At 43.2% G+C, this 27,077-nt stretch overlaps 1 protein-coding gene across 5 annotated transcripts in view; it reads right to left on the reverse strand.

Annotated features, from left to right (window-relative positions):
* TNRC6A (trinucleotide repeat containing adaptor 6A) overlaps nucleotides 1–27,077 on the reverse strand; it is a 168,680-nt gene that overhangs the window by 15,232 nt on the left and 126,371 nt on the right. For 3 of the 5 annotated variants that reach the window (XM_073636519.1, XM_073636521.1, XM_073636517.1), the window contains 14 exons: nucleotides 26,981–27,032; nucleotides 24,023–24,159; nucleotides 23,272–23,418; nucleotides 22,742–22,873; nucleotides 19,597–19,743; nucleotides 14,071–14,154; nucleotides 12,967–13,162; nucleotides 10,947–11,072; nucleotides 10,704–10,862; nucleotides 8,991–9,131; nucleotides 8,344–8,454; nucleotides 8,010–8,228; nucleotides 1,835–1,905; nucleotides 1,617–1,756 (listed from right to left, as the gene is read on the reverse strand). In XM_073636519.1, the coding sequence (XP_073492620.1) occupies nucleotides 1,617–1,756; nucleotides 1,835–1,905; nucleotides 8,010–8,228; nucleotides 8,344–8,454; nucleotides 8,991–9,131; nucleotides 10,704–10,862; nucleotides 10,947–11,072; nucleotides 12,967–13,162; nucleotides 14,071–14,154; nucleotides 19,597–19,743; nucleotides 22,742–22,873; nucleotides 23,272–23,418; nucleotides 24,023–24,159; nucleotides 26,981–27,032 (1,862 nt within the window). The remainder of the gene's footprint in view (nucleotides 1–1,616; nucleotides 1,757–1,834; nucleotides 1,906–8,009; nucleotides 8,229–8,343; nucleotides 8,455–8,990; nucleotides 9,132–10,703; nucleotides 10,863–10,946; nucleotides 11,073–12,966; nucleotides 13,163–14,070; nucleotides 14,155–19,596; nucleotides 19,744–22,741; nucleotides 22,874–23,271; nucleotides 23,419–24,022; nucleotides 24,160–26,980; nucleotides 27,033–27,077) is intronic. The other 2 variants (XM_073636520.1, XM_073636522.1) reach the window with 2 other exon arrangements.

Genomic DNA, 27,077 nt, shown 5'->3' on the forward strand with positions numbered 1-27,077 from the left:
TCTTTGTTATTGAATGGATCTTGTCTATCCGGAAAGGTTTGTAACGGATCGATCTCTTTAGGATCTTTAAGTTCAGAATCAACCGATACTTTCCCAAAGGTTTTTTCACCAAGATGATGTGAGAAGAGAAGCCTCAGCCTTGCTGATATTTTGGGACCTGGATAATCTCCTCCTGTTGAATCAGATCCTGTAGCAGGCTCATCATTGCGGAAGCTTTTTGTTGATCCTTTGGAAGGGTTGTAACATAAAATCTGTTGGGGGAAGGGGCTCTGAAAACTCCAGACTATATCGCTGGGAGATGACGTTCTTCACGAACAGGCTTGAAGTTGTTTGGTTCCACTGTAGTCGAAAGGCAAACAATCTTTCTCCTACTGGGGTAAGATCGTCATTTGTTTTTAGGGGGCTGGTCTGGGGGAGGTCTAGAGAGAGCTCCTCCTCTTCCCTTACCTCTTTGGGAGACCAAGCGGTTCTTGATCCCTACTTTTGTCGGGCTTTTTAACAGCACGAAAATTATTTTTGATTGGTTGTTTCTTTTTGAAAGGGAAAGCCTTTTTCTTGTCGGCTGTCCTATCAAGGACTGTTTCCAGGTCTGGACTGAAAAGAAGATCATCTGAAAAAGGTAGGCCACATAGCTTAATCTTGGAGGCTGTGTCAACAGACCAAGTTTTTAACCAGACAGCATGTCTGGCTGAATTCACCAGCGCCTACGACCTTGCTGACATCTTAACTGATTCGGCTGAGGCATCAGCCATGTACTTCCGTATCATTGGGAAGGACTCTGGAAGATCTTTACGTGATATGCCCGGCTCTACGTGGCTCTTCAGCTTTTCTACCCAAGATTCTAGGTTCCTTGCGAGAACCATGGAAGCCATAGCAGGTTGGGGGGTTGGCCTATGTGGAATTTTTTCCAAGAGGGAGTCAACTCTCTTAGACGTCATCAACAAGGGCCGGAAGCGCCGGTCGACAGACCCCGCCCCTTAGTCTCTGCATTCCAGGCGCTTGGAACCACTTGCGCCACGCCCCTGCAGGAAGCCCCCATGACGTCACCCGTCGGCCGGGACCAGACATGCGGGATGCACCGCTGACCAGCAGCGGCACCTGCCCGGCCACCAGGGCCATGCCAGTGGACCATGGGCACATAGATGCCAACGCCTCCTGCGGGCCCTTGCATCCACTGAGCTGGAGAGACTGCACGTGTTTCCTGGAAAATAAGTGGAGCTGCGCTCTCTCCATGGTTGTCCTGAAAGGCGATTTGAGAAAAACCTTCAGCCTTCACAGTCACTCCAAGGTATCTTTAGTACTTGCTACTAAGCCCCATTCCCATATATTGCTATTGGCTCATCACTGGTCAACAGGACATGCAAGAGGCAGGAAGGGGTAGGCAAACATATTGCATAGTACTCCGTTTTATGCTTTACGTCTAATACAACAAATTTACAATACAATCTTCTGAAATAGGTTGTAGACATAGCTGATTAACAGTGAGGGCGATCATATAGAGGCATCAGTAAATCTAATTCACATATCTGCTGCACAGCATTGAGCTTACAATCACACTTTCCAGACAAAAAAAGTCAGGATTCACAAAAAAGGGCAAGGGGGGAGAGAAGACTTACATGTGCAGAGACTTTTGTGCCTTTACTACCTCTTCCTTGGAACTGTAACGGACCAGGGCAGTACCGTGGGGCAGGTTCAGGTGGAATGTAATCAGAGGCCCGTGCTGCATACACAGCGTACGCAGGGTGGAGCCATCAATCTGTGGACAGAGGTAAATAGATGAGTACAGAGCAATATCCAACATGGTTGAAGGTTTATCACTGCAAATCACACTCACTTGAGGTGTTAGGTTTTTCAAAACGAGCCAATTTGTTATTCTCCCTGAGCTGCTTTCACTCCAAGTAGAACCTAAAAAAATAAAAAATAGCATCAAACCGTTTAAAGTATTTGTTAGGGCATGTCAAAAAATGCAGACTATAAAACTGCAAATAGTTTGTTTAGCTATAACATCCATTATAAGACTGATGTGGGTGTACAATATATATGTAAATCGTTGCGTAACTTGTTGGCACTATATAAATACCTGTAATTAATAAATAAGGCCTCTGCTCTGAGCTGATGTCAATTGACAGAGCATGGCTTGGGATGTGGTGACAAAACAGGCAAGGCATCCTGCACCTCCAAGCACCAAGCCCAGGGAAGCAAACCGACCTTGCCAGCATGGACCCACTTCTCTGCTTGGCATGATCAGATTAAAAGAAAGGAAACAAGGGGTATTAGCAGGATTCCCAGGATTTTTATAGCAAATAAATGGGAATTAAATCATTAAGCTAGCTTTTCAAGAATACACAAATGCATACATTTAATGGTAATATGAATATTAAACACTTTAAATGTTTTGACCAAAGAGGGGGGGGGTTCTATTACTAAAAATGTTCTGTTGCTTAACACCCCTTTTAAAGTAACATGGAAAAACATCCCCTCCAAAAAACTAGGACCCCCCACAAAGTATTTTCTACATTTCCACCGCAACTTAAACCCTCATTCACACCGGTGCAATTTGTCATGCATTTGACAGTTCCAAGTCAGATGACAGGTCGCACTTGAATGTCGGCAACGGAACTGTTCAAATTTCCCAAACTCATGTCGGAGCAACTTGCAAATCACACTGAAGTGCGTCTGACAAATAGTGCAATTTCAAAGCCGCACCGGTGTGAATGGAAGCCTACACAGAACTTTACCCATAACTATAAAAGTGATTCCCAAGCGAATCCGCCGCCTGGACCACTTCTATTGGACACAGAATCACGCACTAGCTGCTGCCATAACAGCGGTATTTAACGTCAACGTAATGACGTATATGTACTGTGGGCGGTCTTGAAGTGGTAAACTATCCCCAGGTCAAAAATGTTTTTTATTGCACATGTTGGTTTTAGAGTACTTAGCAAGGGTTTCCCCTCCACTTCATTAAGCATAGTCAATTCCATTAGAACTAGGCTACAACTGCTGACAGACACCTTAGGTTAGAGCTACACCAGGATGTTTTTAGTAGCTTATTTGTGCTAGTATAATCTGTAGAACAATTGACTGCTAAACAGAAGGAACAAATGGCTCCCTATGGAGTAAGCTACACAAGTAGCAACCTCACAAGACCACATAAATCTGCATGTGGAAATGATCACTACCACATGTTTTTACATGCTACCTGTGTAGCGCAAACCATAGGGAGCCATTTGTTCCACCTGTTTAGAGATCAATTACTACCGATTTTAATACAGAGACTGAGCTACTAAAATCTTCCACGTAGCTCTGGCTAGGGTAACTTTAGCTGATGTTGTTTAAAGGAAAGGTTTACTTTTAGACAAAAAGATCTATACACTGCACTAGCAGCCTATAAGCATCATAATGGTCACAATGGCAAACGGTCAATGGTCAGTAAGGCCACGTGACCAATGAGAATCACATGAAGGAAGGCCCTCCCGTATTCCAGAACTGGATCCCTGAGCCCCCAAGCCAGAGACAACCCAACAAAAAGACCTGTCCAGGGATTTGAATGCCTTGCCACACAAGGACAGAATGTTGCATTGTAGCCATCTGGAGTGAAAAACTGGGACAATAGAACAGCCTCAAATGGAGGCTATCATCAGATATCATGCAAAACCAGACACAGGCCACTTCTGGACTGGAGAGCTCAAATCTGAGATAAGAGAATATGAAGTTTTTCCTGTGAAAAAGAAAAAAAAAAAAAAAAAAAGACCTCTCGGACTGAGCTTTAATCAGGACTAAACCCAGATACTCCAATGTGATGAATCAGTACCAATGACTTCAGATGGTTTGGGACCCATTAATCACTAGATCATCTAGAAAGTTAGGATCACGTTGTTCGACTAAACCCGCAATATCTATTTTATACAACAGGACCATGTGTAAATACCTCCAAAGGAAATGCCACGAGAATGCAACAGTGCTAACAGTGGGGTTGGCATCATGGTAAACACTCACAGTGCAGAAGACTGGCCCCAAATGACACGGCCATGAACTGGTAGTGTCAGGCCCCACACAAAATGTAGAAATGCTAAAGCGCTGGAAAGATGAGAACATGTAGGTACTCATTTATAAATGTGTGCAGAAGCCAGGAGACAATGACAGACCTGCTGGATTCCATGCAAAATTTCTGGGATCAAGCAGACATTCAGGGCTTTGAGATCCTTGAAAACATTCTGCTAAGGGAACTGGGACAATGACACCTTGATGTAGAGGACCTGATAAACTGTGTGATGACACAAGAACGTTGGAAATGAAACAAAGGTGGTGACCGGGAGCAAAACTCTAGTTTTAAGCCTTGGCATACCACCTCCTACACCCAAGATACAAACTGTCCAAGTGCACACAAAGGTTAATAAAGTCACCACGCTCTGAAAAGCGGGAGCACATCTTCATGTCGAAGGAGGCTTGCTTGAGGATTTGGCAGATTTAAGAGTGCCAGACCTTGCAGTTGGACTGGAAGCCAAACCTGAGTTGAGACCAGGCAATGTCTTAGGTTAGCAAGTGGCAGTGTCCACCAACTTCCAGCAACATTAGCAGAGACCAAAGAGACTCTCTGTGGCCAGCAGGAGAAGCTCCTTCTGTTTATCCTGCGATTATGACAGATTTGCTTTCAATCAATGATTTATGATTATATAATTCACTACAGTCTAGGAGAAGATAGGCAAGTTATAGTAAAGCTGATGGAAGGGATAAGTACAGCGCTGCGCTAAAGAAAGGAGAGCACCAGAGCAGCAGCCAACACACCCGTAGACTCAGGGTGAAAAAAACAACAAAAATTAAGAGTGTAGCGCTATTGGCTCAATAAATGTGTACAGTAAATCAGTATATAAAAATGGTGTAAGAAATGAATAACCTAATACAGTTATTACAACTGCTAAGTGAGACTGTAGTGCACCAAATAAACAAATATAACAGTGACTGGTATATATATATATATATATATATATATATATATATATATATATATATATATATAAAGCAATAACACTTATGTGCATATAACACCTCAAACAGTTTCAAAAGATATAATAGTCCATATCAATTAAGTGAAAAGGATCAAAAAAGTCTGTGATGATAGTGCATAAATGATAATAGGCGAATGCCTCCCAAACGCACAGGGGGGTGATTAAGCCCAATCTGGCAAGTAAGTAGACCGTGGGATAACCGAAAGTGCACGAAAAGTTGAAATCGGTGCCAGGACCATCACCAGAAGAGTATGGAGGCTTACCAGAGTTTAATGGCCTGAAATGGCATACGCCATACAGGTCAAAAAAGCTTAATGACCAACGGGTCTAGGTAGCTTGTCTGGACAGATGTCATCTCCTCTCGATAGGAAGGAAAATCAGCACGGCTTCCACATCAATAGATACACCACCATAGACCAAATTCGTATTGCATATGAGAAGAGAAATACTCACATAGCGTGATAACGTTTTAACTTGGATTTATTAAAAAATATTTAAAAAAAAACAGACTCACATTTTCAGAAGATATGAAACAGCGTAAAAATCATATAGCGGCAGTCGTGAGGGGTCCACCCGACATGTTTCAACTAAACAGTCATCATCTGGGGTCCCCTAGACCCGTTAGTCATTAAGCTTTTTTGACCTGTATGGCGTATGCCATTTCAGGCCATTAAACTCTGGTAAGCCTCCATACTCTTCTGGTGATGGTCCTGGCACCGATTTCAACTTTTCGTGCTCTTTCGGTTATCCCACGGTCTACTTACTTGCCAGATTGGGCTTAACCATCCCCCTGTGCGTTTGGGAGGCATTCGCCTATTATCATTTATGCACTATCATCACAGACTTTTTTGATCCTTTTCACTTAATTGATATGGACTATTATATCTTTTGAAACTGAGGTGTTATATGCACATAAGTGTTATTGCTTTTTATATATATATACCAGTCACTGTTATATTTGTTTATTTGGTGCACTACAGTCTCACTTAGCAGTTGTAATAACTGTATTAGGTTATTCATTTCTTACACCATTTTTATATACTGATTTACTGTACACATTTATTGAGCCAATAGCGCTACACTCTTAATTTTTGAAGTTATAGTAAAGCTTTGAGGGTTTTTTTTTTTTTAAATATTAAAATAACAAACATGTTATACTTACATGCTATGTGCAATGGTTTTGCACAAAGCAGCCCCGAGCCTCCTCTTCTTGGGTCCCCTGCCAGAGCTCCTGGCTCCTCCTGGCTTACTCCTGACCCATTTTTTTTTTTTTTAAACAAAGTTCTAATTTCAAGAACAAAGTCTCTTCTCTTATGTAGCCCCCAATATGTATCTTTACAGATGCACAACACAGGTTTACACATTAGAGAATACACAGATGTGCCGGTGTATGAAAAAGGAAAAAAAAAAAAAAAAAACATTTAGCTTTGCTTGTTTTTAGATGTTAAAGTGGAGTTGCGCCCCAGCAGCTACACATATTGTAGCTGCTGACTTTTAATAGGACATTTACCTGTCCTGGAATCCAGGGATGTCGACACCCTAGCCGATATTTCCATCGCCTCCCGATAGAAACCGGTAGGGGGAAACCAGCAGTCACAGCCGGTTCCCTACTGCGCATGCACGAAGTGCGCTGTGCTCTACAACTGGCCTGGTGGCGGGGGACAGAGGATGGTGGCTGGACCTCTGACGTGCCTCGTTGCAGCGAGGTCTGAGGGAAGTGGGGATGGGTACCTGTCAAAAACAGGTACCTGCTCCCCCCAAAAGGTGCCATATGTGGCACCGGAGGGGTGGGGAGGAGACATGAGTAGAGATTCCACTTTTGGGTGGAACTCCGCTTTAAAGGAGAAGTCCAGCCTGAGCTTTTTAGGCTGGGCTTTCCTCTGGGTCACAGGAGTGCAATCCGTTTTGCACTCCTGTGACCCGTTTTTAGCAGAGCACGATTCTGAAGTCTGCTCTCCACTGACATCACTGGAATCAGTCGATGCAGTGCGTGATCCCGACTTCACAAGTCTGGATCCAGCAGCTGCCTTGCTTGATGGCAGTCTCAGCGAGCTGCTGAGATGGCCGCTCCCCACCCCTCCACAGCTCGGCACTCCAATGAGCGTGAAGGATCAGAGCAGGAGAGATGCAGACCGACAGGCAGCAACTCTCTGCTCGGGGAGGTGAGAGAACTGAGCCATCAGCGATGTTCAGTGGCTCGGTTCTCAATGCAGAGACGCGGGGGCCAGCTGCAGCATCGGTCTGATGCTCCATCCACCGAGGTAAGTATGAATAAAAAAAAATTTAAAAAAAACCCATACTTCTCTTTTAACTACTTGTCTACCGGGCACTTTCACCCCCTTTCTGCCCAGGCAAAATTTCAGTGCTGTCATACTTTTAATGACAATTGCGCAGTGTTGCAACACTGTACTTTTGTTTACTTTGCTCGTGAGGAAAGTACTGCCGATAACAGGCAAGTGTGTTTACAATGTGATGAGCTGTGATGGGACACAGCTGATCACATGGTAAAAGGGCGCTGTGATTGGCCCTTTACCTCGATCACAGAACATGTCCGATGCGCAGTCTGGGGGCACGCAGGGTTCTGGGAAGACGCCAATAGATACCCCCCCAGAACTAGACGATGGTTGGTCGGCAACCAGCTTCCAATAGGAATTGCTTACATCTGGAAATAGGCTGACAACCACAGCGACCTGGGATTTGTTGAGCCCTGCTCCACTGCATTGAATGCAGTAAGGTTAAAAAAAAAAAAACTTCTGCCTTTATATCCACTTTAAACACTCAGTAGTATGGGCTATACTTTATAATCAAAGAAAAAAAATTAAAGCACAGATGGGTAAAAAAGCCTCTGACAGATTCAAAATTACACCAGAAATGCCTGAGCTCACCAACAGGTGGCATCGTAATTTTATTTGTTCTTTTAATTAGAAGTCTGACCTATTTTGAACTGTGAACAGGAAGTGAAGACAAATTTAGGAGTCATTGCTTTTCTGTACTACTTACCTGGTGTGTATCTGGAGTCAGAAGCTCCCCAGCCGCCAAGGCGCAGGGAGTTGTTATCCCAGGTGGACATGGGTGGCTTCTGACCAGTAAGCCCCGGGGGAGGTCTGGACGGAGCACTGATATTTTTAGATGGCAGAGGGACTTTCCACAGCTCATGAGCCAAGGATGTGTTATTGACGGAACCAGGAGACCAAGTAGGTTTAGGATCACTGTTTCTAACTGTTGAAAAAAAAAAAAAAAAAAAGAATCTATAAGCCATTTGAAGTTCATTGAAGTCAGTGGAGTGTCAACTTTTATTCTAAATAGACCAACACTGCTGCAAGCAGACCTGTACCTGAAGTGCTTTGTGCGGTACTGCTGTGGGAGACATTGTAGGCATTGGAGGCACGAATGGATGACCAGGCACTATTTGAAGGCAGCGTGGTGTTAATAGATGAGGATGACCCTAAAAACAAAAGACACTTTTATTTTAATGCACATCACAAGACATTAAAGCAGTGCTACACAAGTTCAGTCTTTGATGGTTTTCGTTTTACACTGCAAATGTATATGTCTTCTCCATAATACAACAAACTCTGCCTCAATGACCACAGGCAGCGTGCAGATCTAGGAACTGACGCACAGACATCTCACCAATAGCTTTTCCAAGGGATAGAAATAAAAAAATTCATACAGCAAAAAAAAAAAAAAAATATGGCCCAAAATAAAGCCACGGATGCAACTGTCCTTTATTTCATTGCCATTTAATGCAACAGAACATCACGCTACTCAGCACAGCTCTCTGAATAGGCCCAATGCATTCTAAAGTTCTACATACAAAACTATATGCTGTACACATTGTTTTTTTATGCCTATGTATACGAGCGATGTGAAAATGCTTTCATACATTTGTCTATATGTCTTACTCAGAACTGAAACTGTGCATCCCAGGAGCAGAGTATACCAAGACATCTCAGTATAGGGAAGGCTGCAGGTACTCACCACTATTTCTGTCCCTGAGGTGGTCCACACCCCGCACAGTATTAATTGACAGATTATTGATGACACTGCCAGGAGTGACATACGGGTCAGTTTCTGGGTCAATGTTTGGATATCCTTTCCACGGCTCACCGGGGCGAAATTCTGAAAGAAAGCATTTGAGCTCTCAGTACAACAGACATGGAAGAAAGAGTGAACCCCAAATGCACCAAAGTATGAAACGAATCAGGAATGGACCCCGCCCCCCCCCCTTCCACCCTCCAATCCTAGCTTACTGCACAAGTATAAATACAGTAAATCCACCTAAAAAGTAACAAAGCAAAGTCCTGAATATTTTCTGACATTTTTCTTATGATCTCTTGGTATCTGCAGTCACTCATGGTCCTAAAGTAAAACAGACTAGAACAGAACTCAGGTCTAAGGCTTTTTAGATAGTTTCTAAAGGAAAGGTGATTTAAATCTTTATATGTAATTTCTGAAATAAGGAGGGTTTCCAATATGCAAATTAGCTGATCTCCAGAACCAAACAACCACATTTTAAAACTGTAAGGGAAAAAAAAAAAAAGAAAGAAAACATCTTCTACCTGCAAGATAATGTCTTAATGTGCTAGTATGCATCGCATTAGGACATTATGTAAGACTTATCCTTAGAACGAAGCCCCCCCAGTGGTACGCTGTCACTGTTGGCACGGCTTCCATCTTCACGGGCTCTGTTGGCTTAAATGGGCAAGCCGCAATGAAATCACATGTGCATGGGAGTCTCGGCCGCAGCACAAAGCTCTGAAGGAAAAAGGCACAAGTATGCCGTTCCTTCAAAGCGCATATTCTGGTGATGTCACCGGCTGCAGACACACTGAATATCCTTCTAAACGGTGCACATTTAGGATATATTTTTTTGTACCTACAGGTAAGCTTTATTATGAGCTTACCAGTAGGTACAAGTGTCCAATGGGAAGTCGCTACCACTTTAAGAATACAACATGCCTACTTAAAAGGAAATCTCTAATGACACAAATACAGAGGCTGCCATCGCTGAACGCTTCTGAAAATGCTAACTGCCTGGATGTCACGTGGACTTACTGGTTTTGTTACTCTGAGACCTTGAACAACTATGGTACTCTGAGATCTGGAACAAGTATGCACACACTAGGAGTTTTGTTCCAGGTCATGGACTTAAAACACTGATGCTAGAGACAGCCACACAGATTAGCATTTTTAGAAAGATGTCAGCAACAGCAGACTCCAAATGCCTCTAAATATGGCCCCTTTCACACCTGGTCTGATTGAGTCCTCCTGTCCATTTTTCAGGAGGACTCGATCATACCCTCCATTCTCCTTAATGGAGCAGCAGGTGTAAACAGACACGTGTCGCTTACATCTAATCGGAATGCGCCAAAAACCATTCATCCTCCGTCTAGCGGACTGGAACAGATGGCAGTTGGGTGTAAACGGACAAGCGGTTCATCTACATCTGACATGCCCATAGGTGTCTGTTCTGCATAAGCGGAGTGGACCAGTCATCTGCCTGCTCAGCAGGGATCAGTGTATGGATCCCCTGTTGAGCAAGTGGTGGATTTAGCCCCAAGTGGAAGGGAGAATCATTGTATAGCTGTACCTGCTTCCATTATTTCATCACCATGCCTGACAAATGAAGCACAACGATTACCAGAGTTCTTTAAAGCAAAACAAAAAAAGACAATGGCTGTAGTCTCTCACCCGGTGGCCAGCTGACACTGCTGGAGCCATTTGGCGATTTGGCACTGGGCCAGCCATCCCCTATAGATCCTGGAGGGCTGGATGGAGAATTACTGCTGTTCATATATTCATAGGAACCAAATGGAGAATCTTCAAGCCTAAAGCCACTAGAAATAGCACCTGTAAAAGGGAACAAAAAGTCCAGTGAGATGCTGAACGTAAACCAAACCCAGGTAAAAACTCTGGCCACTGAACGTCATTTACCATGTTTACTGGAGTTCTGGTCCAGTGAAGTATTAGGAGACATGCTATCAACTGTAGTCCATTTCCTCAGACGGGACTGTGGTTCTTTCATGCCCCCAAGTTCCATATTTACATTCGAGTTTAAGCCTAGAACATCAAGCAAAGATTAGAATATGCTGTGTAAGTATTGGAAGCATAAAGCAGAAGAAATGGTTAACAAGAGTAGACCAATACTGCATCATGGAAGAACTCTCTTGACAAAGCAATACACACTATATATTATGAGACACAGGTAGGCTTGGATGGCACAGTAAAACCTTGGTTAGCTACCTAAAGGGACTAACCCATTAAACTACTCTCTACAATTGCTGGCCAAGACCATCTCAGTTTTCATGCCATACTAGCCAAAAATTTTATATGAATTTATGTTCTGACAAGCACAAAACCACCTTTCTGCACCATTATCCAACTCCCCTATTTTACTCCTCCTCAGTTTTTATTATGTGCATTTTGTTCAACTGTGCTATTTTAATCTAGAACACGTGAAAGGGTATTTTGCGAATTAACCGCTTGCCTACCGGGACATTTTTTAACATTTATGTTAAAATCTACATTTTGTTTGCTAAAAAAATTACTTAGAACTGCAAAATATCATGTTTTCTGAAAGCAGAGGCATTGGAAAATAAAATGGTGTCTATTGCAATTTCTTACGTCACATGATATTTGCGTAAAAGTTTATCAAATGCAAATTTTCAGAAAAAGATACACTTGCATGTGCGTTTGCATGCGAGGATGAGGAAGAGTTTTTTTTTTTGTAATACAAAACCTTTTCTTTTAGATTCAACTTTATTGCCATCAGAAAGGGTGAACAAGCCCCTTGGGATAGCTTTGGGAAGTGACAGGTCCTGGAAAGCCGATCCCTAGCTCTATAAAACGGTACCAGAATCATATCCTGGCATAATCACTTGCTGCCCAGATCATATTTATATGAACGCTGGGCAGCAAGCAACTCTTAAAAGTATTATAAGAAGAAGTGCTTGTATGTAAGCTCATGCACTCATGTAAGCTCTGGTACTGAATGCATTGACGCTTACCAGGTTGGGGACTTTACTGTCCTGCTCATGTGATAATGTCTGGATCTATCAATTGTCCACTATGGTTGAAGCACTGTTATATGGAGAAGTAAAAACCCATCGCCAGCACACCATGGATCCATAATCAAAAGTCCAAATGTTTATTCAATTTATAAGATTTGAGTGCAGCTACTGTAATGTGGACCTGTATAAAATCTGTATATTTTGCTAGAAAATTACTAAGAACACACACACATTTATATATAGAACTTATTTTTACACTGTCCCTTTAAAAAAAAAAAAATGTGATCACCTTTATTCCTATTACAAGGAATGTAAACATTCCTTGTAAAAGAAATAAGCATGGCAGGGCCTCTTTATTGTGAGATTTGGGGTAAAAAATAATTCAGATCTCGCATTTGCACTTAAAAGCACCTCTCCTGCCGCCTCAAAAAGTGATCCTGTGGCAAATCCGTTGACAGGATCACTTTTATCGGAAAGAGAAATCGCCCGATGTACAAAAATAAATATCGGGGTATGGCAGCTACCTGCTGCCATAATCCTGGTATTTAACGTCAAACTAATGACGCATATATACAGTGGGTGGTCTAGAAGTGGGTAACATTTGGACTACTAAGACTTAAGTGACAAACCCAGTAGGTACAAAGCAAGCACCTAAAATGAGATCTGAATAGAGCCAACTGAAGACAAAAACACCATAGAATGTTCAGCTACTAGGGATTCTGGCAGCCACAAAAAAGTGGATACTTTCGAATGCAGGTGTACTGTATAAGGGTATGTGCACCAGAATCTGAGAAACACTGAAGACAGTTTAGGAAAATAACCTGTAATATGGTAACCGTACATGTTAAAGCTGCTGGGAAGAGGGTATATATAGCATGCACACTCAGGTTCAAATTCGAGCAGGTAAATGACAGCATTTAGTAAATGAAAGAGAATTCACTCACCTAATGGGAAGCCATTGAAAGTGTTGATGGGTGATGGGACTTTGGGAAGTTCCGGGGTCGAGTGGGGCATCACATTTTCAAGGTAGGACTTCATAGGAGGCTGGTGGTGCATTGGTTGCTGGGAAGGAGGGATAGCTTGCTTCATCAAGAGACTGGGATCAAGCTGGCGTGACTGTTGCATACCAAGAGATCGGGCCTTAAAAAGTTAGTGTCATTATTAGACATACGATGTGGTAAAGACATTACAATCCGTATACATGCCAAGCTCATTAACGTTACAGGCTTGTGCTCGTATTCAGATTCACTCAGCTGAGCCATGCTGAAGAAAAGCAGTTACACACAGATCCTAATATTTAAATTTTTACATGAGCAATAGTGCTTCAAAAACCTATAAAAATTGCAGGCCTTACATATGGAAAATTGGACTGAAAAAATAGCTTGTTCCCCTCCTGGTTACAAGGAGGAGGGGGGGGGGGGGGGGGACACACCTAGTCAATACAGTTGTAAGCATTTATAAAACTTCATGTCATGAGAAAATAAGACAGTTACTGCTGACAATCTTATCTGAAAGTGCTACATACTTGGCTGTCATGCCATGTCTAAGGCTTGGATACTTGGCTCAATGCCCTTGAACAAGCATGGAGGTCTGAAGTTCTGACTTCACCTGCTGCATGCTAGTTCTAGGCCTGGCACTCAGAAAGTGTACGTGTTTTTTTTTCCCGATAAGAGTAGGGAATGTTAAAAAAAAAAAAAAAAAAATCTAATTTTTTTTTTCTGTTGTTCCTTCACTTCCTGTACCAAACATACAAAAGTTAAAGGAAATCTCCCCAAGCAAGGGGAGTTACCTTCTTGAACAAATATTTCCAGAACTGCTGTCCCCATTGGACAATCTTCCCTTACCTTTGACAGAGGGTCAACTATCTAAAACTATCTAAAACTATAAAAAAGAAAATAGTTTTTGCCTGGAGATACACTTTAAAGCCAGGGGCCACTAGCTTTATTTAGTAGATTAGCAATGCTAATCTTCATTTTTGCCCTCATGACAGAAAACATCACATATTCATGTAGCCAATATGAAGTCATGAGAATTGTACATTCACCTACCTGCTGTTCCTGCTGCTGGCGCCCCCCTGTGGGCATTCCTCCTCTTTGATTCTGTACTTTCTGCTGTTGAGCATTCAATATCCGCTAAAAAAAAAGAGAAATATAATATCATGAACATGCTCAAACGAAAATCTCTTATATATATATATATATATATATATATATATACACACACACATATATACATATACACACTCTACCGTACAAAAGTTTTAGGCACATATGAAAAATTTCATAAATTTCAAATGCTTTCAGAAATAGAAGTGTTAGTTTATTTTTATGAATAAAATGGAAAGTAAATGAACAGAAGAGAAATCCAAATCAATATTTGATGTGACCACCCTTTGCCTTCAAATCAGTATCAATTCTTTTAGGCACACTTGCACACAGTTTTTGCAGGTAGGTTGTTCCAAACATATTGGAGAACTAAGCACACATCTTCTGCGGCTGTAGGCTGCCTCAAACCCTTCTGTCTCTTCCTGTAAACACAGGCATGATGTTGAGAGCAGGGCTCTGTGGGGGCCAAACATCACTTCCAGGACTCCTTTACACTGAAGATAGTTCTTGACATCGGCTGTATGTTTGGGGTCACTGTCCTGCTGCAAAAATGTAGGTCCAATCACACACACCCCTGATAGTAAGGCATGAGGGATAAGTATCTGCCTGTATTTTCTCAGCATTGAGGACACCATGGATCCTGAACAAATCAACTCCATTTGCAGAAATGCAGCTCCAAACTTGCAAGGAACCTCCACCATGCCTCAATGTCGCCTGCAGACACTCACTGTACTGCTCTCCAGCCCTTCCCGAACAAATTGCCTCCTTCTACAGTCAAATATTTCACATTTTGACTCCTCAGTCAAGAGCTCCTGCTGCCATTTTTCTGCACCCCACTTCCTATGTTATTGTGCATAGAACTGCTTAGCCTGGCTTCCATGTCGGAGGTTTGGCTTTTTGGCTGCAATTCTTCCATGAAGACCACTTCTGACCAGACTTCTCTGGACAGTAGATGGGTGTATCTGGGTCCCACTGGTTTCCACCAGTTCTGTGCTGATGGCACTGCTGGACAACTTCTGATCTAGAAGGTAAGGAAGTAAGCATGATTGTGTCTCATCTGCTGCATTACATTTCCTTGGCCAACCACTGCGTCTACATTCCTCAACGTTCTTGGTGCTTCCTCAAAAGAATCTGCTAAGAAATATTTGCCTAGGAGAGCAGTATAACCACCTTGTATGCTCAGTCTTGCCATGGTGTATGACCTGTGACATGAAGCGATCTTCCACAAACTTACCTTCCTCACCCAGTTTTAAGCCTCCTGCACAGCGGTTTCAGTTATTGACTGTTTCAACTTACATATGAGATGGATGATCATTAGCCCTTGCTTGGCACAGTTGATTAATCATACACCTGACTCTAATACGGACTTAGTACAAGTGTACAAAGTGTGCAAGAATTGATGCTGGATTGAGTCCAAAGAGTAGTCACACCAAATATTGATTTGATTTAGATTTTTCTTCTGATCGCATTTTGAAAATTGATAAAAATAATTACATATTATAGATCTTTGAAAACATTCTTACATTTCAGCATTTTGTCACACCTGGCTAAAACTTCTGCAAACTAATTTTATATATATATATATATATATATATATATATATATATATATATATATATATATATACACACACACACACACATATACACTGTATATATATATATATACACACACACACACACAGTGGGGACGGAAAGTATTCAGGCCCCCTTACATTTTTCACTCTTTGTTATATTGCAGCCATTTACTAAAATCATTTAAGTTCATTTTTTTCCTCAATGTACACACAGCACCCCATATTGACAGAAAAACACAGAATTGTTGACATTTTTGCAGATTAAAAAAGAAAAACTGAAATATCACATGGTCCTAAGTATTCAGACCCTTTACTGTGACACTCATATTTAACTCAGGTGCTGTCCATTTCTTCTGAACATCCTTGAGATGGTTGTACACCTTCATTTGAGTCCAGCTGTGTTTGATTATACTGATTGGACTAGATTAGGAAAGCCACACACCTGTCAATATAAGACCTTGCAGCTCACAGTGCATGTCACAGCAAATGAGAATCATGAGGTCAAAAGGAACTGCCTGAAGAGCTCAGAGACAGAATTGTGGCAAGGCACAGATCTGGCCAAGGTTACACAAAAATTTCTGCTGCACTTAAGGTTCCCAAGAGCACAGTGGCCTCTATAATCCTTAAATGGAAGACGTTTGGGACGACCAGAACCCTTCCTAGAGCTGGCCGTTTGGCCAAACTGAGCTATCGGGGGAGAAGAGTCTTGGTGAGAGAGGTAAAGAAGAACCCAAAGATCACTGTGGCTGAGCTCCAGAGATGAAGTTGGGAGATGGGAGATGGGAGAAAGTTGTAGAAAGTCAACCATCACTGCAGCCCTCCACCAGTCGGGGCTTTATGGCAGAGTGGACGACGGAAGCCTCTCCTCAGTGTAAGACACATAAAAGCCTGCATGGAGTTTGCTAAAAAAAACACCTGAAGGACTCCAAGATGATGACAAACAAGATTCTCTGGTCTGATGAGACCAAGATAGAACTTTTTGGCCTTAATTCTAAGCGGTATGTGTGGCAAAAACCAGGCACTGCTTATCACCTGTCCAACACAGTCCCAAAAGTGAAGCATGGTGGTGGCAGCATCATGCTGTGGGGGTGTTTTTCAGCTGCAGGGACAGGACGACTGGTTGCAATCGAGGGAAAGATGAATGCAGCCAAGTACAGGGATATCCTGGACGAAAACCTTCTCCAGAGTGCTCAGAACCTCAGACTGGGCCAAAGGCTTACCTTCCAACAAGACAATGACCCTAAGCACACAGCTAAAATAACGAAGGAGTGGCTTCACAACAACTCCGTGACTGTTCTTGAATGGCCCAGCCAGAGCCCTGACTTAAACCCAATTGAGCATCTCTGGAGAGACCTAAAAATGGCTGTCCACCAACGTTTACCATCCAACCTGACAGAACTGGAGAGGATCTGCAAGGAGGAATGGCAGAGGAGCCCCAAATCCAGGTGTGAAAAACTTGTTGCATCTTTCCCAAAGAGACTCATGACTATATTAGATCAAAAGGGTTCTTCTACTAAATACTGAGCAAAGGGTCTGAATACTTAGGACCATGTGATATTTCACTTTTTTTTTTTTAATAATTCTGCAAAAATGTCAAAAATTCTGTGTTTTTCTGTCAATATGGGGTGCTGTGTGTACATTCATAAGGAAAAAAATGAAATGATTTTAGCAAATGGCTGCAATATAACAAAGAGTGAAAAATGTAATGGGGTCTGAATACTTTCCGTCCCATCTGTATATCTATAGATCTATATCTATAGATATAGATCTATATATCCACACACGCACATATTATACACAAACACACAATATGTAAATAAGATATGTGCGATATTCGTGCTTTGGTAAAAAATCTATAGCCCATTAACTGCAAGAAAAACCATAATGTATATTTAAAGTGGGAGCAAACTCCCATTGCTAATGACTTTTACCTATAAGTAGTGTAAATGTCTCCTAAACATCCACCGTTTGAGAGATTTACTGTACATGGTCAGTGACATCACTGGCGCATGCGCTCTGAAGGAGCAGCCACCTGGGCCGTTCCTTCGGAGGCATGTGCCTGCGTGGGAGTGACATCATCACGGTTCCGGCTAGTCACACAGCCAGAATCCACAAACCCAGAAGATAGACAGGTGAAGATGGGAGTACCTGCAGCTTTGACATCCCGGTGCTGGAAGAGCTTCAATTTAAGGTATGTTTAACATAATGACATTACCTTGCAGAGTATTAAAAAAAAGTACAAAAAAATGTTTATGAATATTACTTTCTAAAGCACCTCCCTTGTGCAGACATCCCAAAGTCCTGAGACTGCTCCTGGGTGCAGCCATCTTGGATGTGTTCTCAGCAGCCCCAGCAGACTCCGAGTTGTCCCTTGACACTATACAGTATTCCCTTTTGCCACTCCCTAAGTAGCTACATAAAAGGTTAAATAAAAAAGTAATGTTGGGGGGGGCCTGGGCCTGCACTGGGTCGTCCGTTGACACCCCCCGACATCCGATCCTGCCCGCTAAAAACAGACGGATGGGGATCCCTTCACAATCTATCAGATGAATCGGATGGCAGTCAGGTGTAAATGGACAGGGGGGGTCTGTCTATTTCAGCAGACAGAGAGCGGACTGTGTCTGCCTGCTCAGCTGACAGATCCCCACTTAGCAAGCGGACTCCAACTGAGCCTGCCCCGTGTAGACAGAGACCAAAAAGAGTTCTGCTTTGAGCATTTGCAGAATAACTCGGCAAAGGCAACCTCCACGTTTCCCCTAGGCAACATTTCTTTCAACCCCTTCCCAACCAGCCGCTGCAGTTATACTGCGGCAGGTTGGCCCCCCTGGGCGAAACAACGTTAACTTATGTCAGTTCGCCTTTTGACCACTAGGTGGTGCGTGTGCGCCGCCCGCAACGCCAGAGCAGATGCGTGTGCCCAGCGGGCGTGATGATCACCAGGCAGCCGCGATCGCTCCACCCAGAGACAGAACGGAGATCTGTCAATGTGAACACACTGATCTCTATGCTGTCAGGGGTGAGAAGAGCAATCTGTTGTTCATACCATGTATGAACAAAGATCGGCCTCACTCAGGCAGTCCCATCCCCCCCACAGTTAGAATCACTCCCTAGGACACCCAATTAACGCCTTGATCGCCCCCTATTAACCTCTTCCCTGCCATTGACATTTAAACTGTAATCAGTGCATTTTTATAGCACTGATTGCTGTATAAATGTCACTGGTCCCAAAAGTATCCGATCTGTCTGCCATAATGTCGCAGTCCCGATCATAAGTGCTGATCACTGCCATTACTTGGAAAAAAAAAAAAAAAAAAAAAAAAAACTTTCCCCTACTTTGTAGACGCTATAACTTTTGTGCAAACCAATCAATATACGCTTATTGCTCTTTTTATTACCAAAAATATGTAAAAGAATACACATCGGCCTAAACTGAGGAAAAAAATTAGCTTTTTTAAAAAAAAAGTTGGGAAAATTATAGCAAAAAGTACAAGTGTTTTTTCCAAAATTGTCGCTTTTTTGTTTATAGCGCAAAAAATAAAATGCAGAGATGATCAAATACCACCAAAAGAAAGCTCTATTTGTGGGAAAAAATGGGACAATTTTGTTTGGGTACGTCGCATGACCGCGCAATTGTCAGTTAAAGCGATGCAGTGCCGTATCACAAAAAATGGCCTGGTCATTGAGCAGCCAAAACTTCCGGGGCTAAAGTGGTTAAGCAAGCAAATTTGATAGTATGTGTCCATGTTGGAATACAAAGTAAACAATACAGTTCAGAATGATGTGGCAATGAAACCACTGGTTAATGCCAACAGTACACGGTCTGCAGATAAAAATGGCTTCACATATCCAGCAAAATCTGGCAGGCCTTATATAAAAATCAAAGCAAAACTTACTTGCAGCTGATTGATGTGAGAGATCTGAGAGAGCTGGGAAAGTTGAGTTAGTTGTGAGAGTTGGTTCAACATGGCTACTTGTTGGGGGCCAAACAGTGGATGATTCAGTCCCCCATTGTTAGGTGGATACTTCAGTAAAGGAGGGACCTGAAGAAAAAACATAATAAAAGCTATATAAATCAAGTTATATTAAAATCACAATATCAGCATGCATGGTAAATTGTCCGTCACTTATTTTTGTTCCTTTCCATCAAAGATCAAGAATACTTCTGATAAGAGGCAAGTCCTATCTTCATTCACTTGAAAAGCTACGGTACCTTAGGAGCTTTTCAGCACATATTTCTAGGTGTTTGATACCTGCTCCTCAAACCCCGAGCTGTGTTTCCATCTGCAGCCTCTTTACCACTACAAGACACGGTTGTGTAGTAGGTTCTGGTGGATGGAATTTGAGCACAGAGACGGGAATCAGGTATCCAACACACCCAAAGTGTGTTTAATGCAAAAGAATCTTTGGGCGTCATAGAGCTTTAAGAGATCAAAGATAAGACTCACCTCCTACTGGACTGGGAAGCATTTTTAACCTTTCGCTGTGACTTTCAAAAAGGAAAAAAAATATTGTAAAGGGTCGTACACACGAGATTATCGGACGAATGATCGTCTTTTTGTTTTTTTGCATGTTATTCTCCATATCGAAAATGAAGAGATTTCTTAATTTATGAAAAATTCTTATGACAGAATACAACTTCGGAAGTGATGTAAAGCATTGTACTGTGGGGTCCCCCCCCCCCCCAAAATCCATACCAGACCCTTATCCGAGCACGCAGCCCGGCAGGGGAGGCCCCACCCCAAAGCACCTTGTCCCCATGATGGGGACAAGGGCCTTTTCCTGACAACCCTGGCCGGTGGTTGTCGGGTCTGCGGGCGGGGGCTTATCAGAATCTGGAAGCCCCCTTTAACAAGGGGGCCCCCAGATCCCGACCCCCCTCACCCTATGTGGAGTATGGGGTACATACCCCGGACCCATTCACCTAAAAAAAGGTGTCAAAAACAAACAAACACTCTACACAGGGTTTTAAAGTATTTTATTAACGCAACTCCGGCGTCTCCTCCGGTGACATCCTTCTCCCTCCTCCGGCGACGTCCTTCTCTCTCTTCTGTCGGGTCTTCAGCGCTGTCTTCTCCCTCTGTTCTTCCAATGCTGACTCAAAGCGATCTCCTGTTGTCCTGTTTCTCCTAATGCTGGGTCCACCGCGTGCAATGACATATATTGGCATGGGGCGGGGCCACCCACCGACATCATCCGTAGGAGCTGCCTCCTTATGACGACAGCACTTGGGGCATGATGAGGTCACGAGGGGGCGGGGCCTCCGGATGACGATGGCGGTTGCCCCGTCCCATGGCAATATAAGTCATTGCACACGGCGGACCCAGCATTACACCAGGAGATTGCGTCGAGTCAACATTGGAAGTAGAACAGAGGGAGAAGAAAGCAGCGAAGACCCAGCAAAAGAGCGAGAAGACAGCGGAGAGAGAAAACCCGGGAGAAGACAGTGCAGAGCAGAGACGAACTGGAGAGGGAAAAGGACCGGCAGAGAGAGAAGACATCGCCGGAGGAGGGAGAAGAGCCGGAGAGGGGAGAAGGAATCGGAAGAGACGCCGGAGCTGCCGTAATAAAATACTTTAAAACCCTGTGTACAGTGTTTGTTTTTGACTCTTTTTTTTTTTGTTTAAAGGTGAATGGGTAGGGGTACGATGTACCACATACTCATTCACATAGGGTTTGGAGGCGGGATCTGAGGCCCCCTTGTTAAAAAAGGGGGCTTCCAGATTCCGATAAGCCCCCCGCCTGCAGACCCGGACAACCACCAGCCAGGGTTGTCGGGAAGAGGCCCTTGTCCTCATCAACATGGGGACAAGGTGCTTTGGGGTGGGGGGGCGCAGGACCCCCCTGCCCCAAGGCACCCACCACCCCCATGTTGAGGGCATGTGGTCTGGTATGGTCCAGGAGGGGGGGCTTGCTCGTCCCCCCCCTAACCTGACTTATCGGGCTGCGTGCCCAGATAAGGGTCTGGTATTCATTTTGGGGGGATTCCCCTTCATCAACCTCAGCACACAAGTCGCACCACAAGTCGGATCATCATGATCCGACTTCAAATCAATGGGCTCCCAGAGGGAACCATTGATTTTGAATAGAGGCAGAGAAACGCAGCTAAAAGCTAGTGCGGCTAAACGGCAATGCAAAACGCAGATAAAAGCGCGTTTTTAAAGCAGCGTTTTCCTGCCAGCAATCCAACGTCCAGAACGACTTCTTTGAGCGTCCTGTGTGCATGGAGCCTAATTGCTAACTTACACTAGCACTAGAACTCTTCTAACTCTAAACAGGTAACCCTTTAAACATTTTTAAAGCGTTGCCTATGGAGATTTTTACGTACCGTAGTTTGTCGTCATTCCATGAGCGTGGGCAGTTTTAAAGCATGACATGTTGGGTATCTATTTACTCAGGGGAAACATCGTCTTTCACATTATACAAAAAAATTGGGCTAACTGTACTGTTTTCTTTTTAAAAAAAGTGTTTTTCTTTAAAAAAAAAAAAGTTGCGTTTGTAAGGCCGCTGTGCAAATTCGGTGTGACAAAATATAGCAACGATCACCATTTTATTCTCTAGGGTCTCTGCTAAAAAAATATATATATATATATTTGGGGGTTCAGCTCCAGACCCACTCACAGTATCTGCATCTCATAACAGACAGAGGGGAGACATTTGACAGGTAAAGATACATGCAGGAGGCATTTATATCCTTATAGATAACCCCTATGGCAGTAGTTTAGAAAGGAAGACATTGGGTTTACATCCACTTTAATACGTACTCTACACTTCAATAAATATATTTACCCCATCTAACCTAATCCCACACAGGGAGTTTTCCCTTGAAGGTTGCTGCTTTGCAATCAAATAAAAAGTGTAATGCTCTACGAAGATGGAGCTGTGGACTGTATATTTTTTTAAGCCACAGGTGGGGTTTCAGCAATGAGGTTTACATTCTGTTGACAGGGCACTTAGGGTTATGATAGATACACACAACCGATGAGAGCTTGGGAAATACTGGTCTTAGTTAACAGTCCTGACAGTTAGATGAGAACCTACCTGAGGGGGCATAATATTAGGAGGCACTTGAGCGCGGAGATTAGGCTGAGATGAGTTGAGTGCTTGTGATTGAGGCTGATTGCCCCGAGTTTGTGCTGCATTGCTAACACCAAACATATTGGGATTGCCATTCTGCGAAGAAAAAAACAAAAAACGGTAGAATGAGTTGGCAATAAGCTAAATACAGCATATTCATTAGGTTCTTAGGTCTATTGCATTTAGATCCTTTGGCTATGCATTGAAAGTCATAACTGCTTATTGCAAGGAAACATTCAATTGATATTCTCTACATTGGGAATGCCAACCTGATGAGGTTAAAATTACTAACAGATAATGCAGCCATTTTTTTACTGTGTTCATCTGTGCAATGAACTGCAATACTGGCCTTTTTTTTGTATTTACAGGGCTGACCAAAAACAATCAGATTAGACATGCAGAGAGGCTTTCACACTATGGAGCTTTCTCAATACAAGATGACTAATGTCCTGTACACATATACAATAGGCACAGAGCACCCCTGGCAGACTCACCTGTCTCACAGAACTGACATTTGGCATGGCAAGCCCTGTGAAAGAGCCAAGGGATTGAGTAGGTAGTGCACTATTTAGAGGGGGAAGCTTCATGTTCTGATTGGCAAGAAATTGCAGATTTTGTGTCTCTTCTGCTACAATGCCATCCTGAAGAGGGGCGAAGTAGAAAATGAGTGAAGGGCCCGGAGTATGTGGAAACAGGGTGTGAGCAGGATCCCGGAGTAAAAGCACAGAGGAAGGCAGCATGGTGACAGTAGGGAGAAAGGCAGAAAAACAGCGCTGGTTAGTGCCATAAGAAAAGCAAGATGTCACACTAAAACAGAGGGGTGACTACAGCGAGCAGTCATGACTGTTGAACAGTTAGAGTCTACCAGGGCAGTGGTCATCAACCCTGTCCTCAAGGCCCACTAACAGGCCAGGTTTGCAAGATGACTGAAATACATCACAGGTGATATCATTGGCTGCTCAGTGATTGCAGTATTCTAGTCTGCATCTCGCCAAGGTAATAAATAAAACCTGGCCTGTTAATGGGCCATGAGGACAGGGTTGATGACCACTGTACTAGGAGACAAAGAAGCCAAATATGTACAAAAACAATCTGTCTGAATAAGTCGGATTATGATTTATGTGAGGCGTTGCAAAATGCTTGTCGTGGAGAGAGGATGAAGAGTACAGAACGTGTCCCACATACAAAAAACGCTCTAGGGTAAGTTGTGGAGGACTTAACCTACTTTTCAAGGAATATACTCACCTTATCGAAGTAAGGATTGTGATCCATGGAAGACTCTTTGGAAAAGTGTCGTGGACCAGGGCCTTTCCCAACCACCCTGTAATCTGCAACACCAAGGCCCGATTTATCCATATCCATTCGCTTGTCTGGCAACATCCCTGCATATACAAACATAATAGTTTATTCTTTCATGTGTAAAAAGAGAAACCACCTCTACACCACAAATAAATATGTATGGAAGGGGTACTGACTGTTTGAGATATATACAATATGACCTATGCAATCTTCGCTTTAATTTAAAGTTGGTCCTCCCCAGTTTTTGCATAACCCCAGTAAATGTCAAGGCCCCTGCCAAACTGAAATTCAGGGTTAAAATCTATGTCAGGACAGAATTAAAAATCAATATGAAATATATTTCTGCAATACATGCAAACCTTACCATGTTTTGTCTCAAAACTGCAAGTACAGAATAAAAGGCCTTTTGACCTACCTGTCTAGAAGTACAGTACATGTCACAGGAAACATTTTCATATACCATGTCCAATCACTTAGGTGCGTAGCTAAGTGATTGGACACCAGCAAGATTTTGAGTATATGTCCGCACAGCCGCATCATTCACAGAGTTCTGTGAATAAACTACAAGTCCTGTCGGCAGATGGCTTGTAGTTCTCAATGAACTGTGAGGACACTGGTGAGCGCCCTCGTAGTTCATTGATTCTTCCTGCACTCTAGTAATCGTTTGTGCGCAGGGAGCTATGGGCAGACAGCTGTACTGAGTGTCTGCAAGAGTCTGTCATTGCAACCTCTGAGCCGGTCAATGCTATGAGAGGAATCGGGAGCCACATCCTCTAAGTTTGCAGGAAAAGTAGGACCTGCAGCAGGAGAGTCTCCATCTCAGAATTACCTGAGGAGGAAGGACTAGGCAGAGAACGTTATTTTACTTGCCACCTCCACCCGTGACACAAATGACTCAAGGACCACGCATCCAAAGGCAAAGGACCGGAAGATGGGGGTAGGGACTGGACACAGACAACCAGGCCTGGAAGGGAGGAGACTCTGCAGGGCCCCCTACCACAGGGAGTACCTGCACCCTGCCAACCACACCAGAGGAGAGGGTGGCCTTAGGGGAATACTTACACGTATAGCAGCCGATAGTGGGTAGAACTCCCAGGACACACTGGCTCCCACCGAGGGGCTGTTGGCCAAAGTAACACCGTGACACAATTGAAGGAGCCCCATCATAGGTGTCACTGTGAGGGAAAACTTGCTGGCCACCCCCAGTCGCGGATGGGGCTGTGGCAGCCAACTCCTGCATGTAGCTAGGGGTCTGCATGCGCTTGCTCGCCAGCTGGGATGACTACTGGATCTAGATTATCCCGCCTGTTGCCCAGTTTGGCTGTTGATTAAAGGTCTTCAAGAAAAAAAATTCCAGGAAAAAAAAAAAAAGACAAAAAAAAAATATGGAGCCAAGAGTACAAGGTACTAGGTCCCCACCCGATAACCAGTTAGGACTGCCCATAGGTGGTGCTCTGTTCTTTTATTCTTTTTCTGCCTAGTGTCCTACACCCAAAAATGTGGGGTAAGCGTGTCCGGAAGAAGCACACAGTAACCCAGAAGAAAACCATCCTATAAACAAATACTCGTGGTGAAAGGATGGGAGGAAGCACCTGAGTATCTGGGCTCTAAGAGGTAGTGTTGTGACCAGTGGTGTGATGTAATGCCTGGTCACCCACCTGAGACTGAGCTCAGAGATTTAAATTTTAGCATCAAGTTTGAAAAGTTTGCTCTGTGAATTTAATATTGTAAAAATGGGGCTATGTTTAGATTATAACAGTCAGGGACACAGGGTGACCCCTATCTTACTAGTTTATGATGCTGGACTGTACAGGCTTCGCCTGTCACGGTGGACATACCCCCCAAAGGGACCTTTTGGAACTGGGTTCCATTGCAATGAACCATGGCCCTGGATCCGTATAGCACCAAGTGGCTCAGAGCCTGGCATCAAAACTAGTGAAGCTGAGTTCTCAGCAAAGAAGAGATCATCACTTTCAGATGCTAGCAAATAATGCAGGATTCATGAAGGCAGGCTTATAGGGGAGGTGCCCCAAGGGGGTGTGTCCTCAAAAGCAAGCCAGTGTCCAATTACCTGAAGATACATGCCTATAACCCATGTTGTATGAATATGTTGCCTGAGTGGGCAGCTCGAACAAGATGTTAGACTCTCACTGGAATTCTGGCAGATAAACAGGTATTTTACTGTACTTGCAGCATTTTTAAAAAGAGAAAACAAAGAAAAATATGCATGTATCGCATACATGTACTGATTGGTTTTTTTTTTTTATTTGTCCAGACACATACTTTACACTATAATGCTTATAAAAGGGAAGTGTTAAAGAAATAAAAAGACCTCTACTTTCTCTACACTACAATCAGCAGCAGCTTTACTGATTGGCGAGCTGTAGGTCTTGCTGAGCAGTGGGTATGTGTGCAGTCTGCCGCTTGTGCCACAGACTTCTGTATTTAGTCTATCACTTAGCATTTGATTGAACAGCAAGTAGAAGTACACAGTTTCGGTGGAGACTGCAATTGGGCTTTAAATTACTTAAACTTCAACAATGATTTAACCACAACTAAAAGCCATGCTGTGCAATTAGCTTTTCAACATGACAAACCATACTGTCAAGCAAGCACTTCCTAACCTCATATGTCAACATCTATGAAAGTTATGCAATAGCAGTTGTAAAGTATAAATACTTGCAGCCCGCATGGATTCCTCCTCACATGTGACAATTACTAGACAATAAATAGATCCTACCTGTTTCCAGTTTTTGTATAGATGTTTCTGTGTACACTGACCAGACACACAGACTGAGCAGTCACAACCTGTGTCAGCATCTTTTGTTATACAAACTATTGTTCTGAGTTCCAAGTTTTCAGTAACGCTAGTACCATTAAAGCAAACTGCCCTTTCATACGTACCTCCAGAAAGATCCATTTTATTGCTTTGTGAGGGGTCGTCAGGTGACTCTCTCTGTAAAGAAGTGGAACAAAAAAGTTAGACGAAAGCAATTTCACA

The sequence above is a fragment of the Aquarana catesbeiana genome, linkage group LG06 (genome assembly GCF_042186555.1).
Source record: "Aquarana catesbeiana isolate 2022-GZ linkage group LG06, ASM4218655v1, whole genome shotgun sequence".
Lineage (NCBI taxonomy): Eukaryota > Metazoa > Chordata > Amphibia > Anura > Ranidae > Aquarana > Aquarana catesbeiana.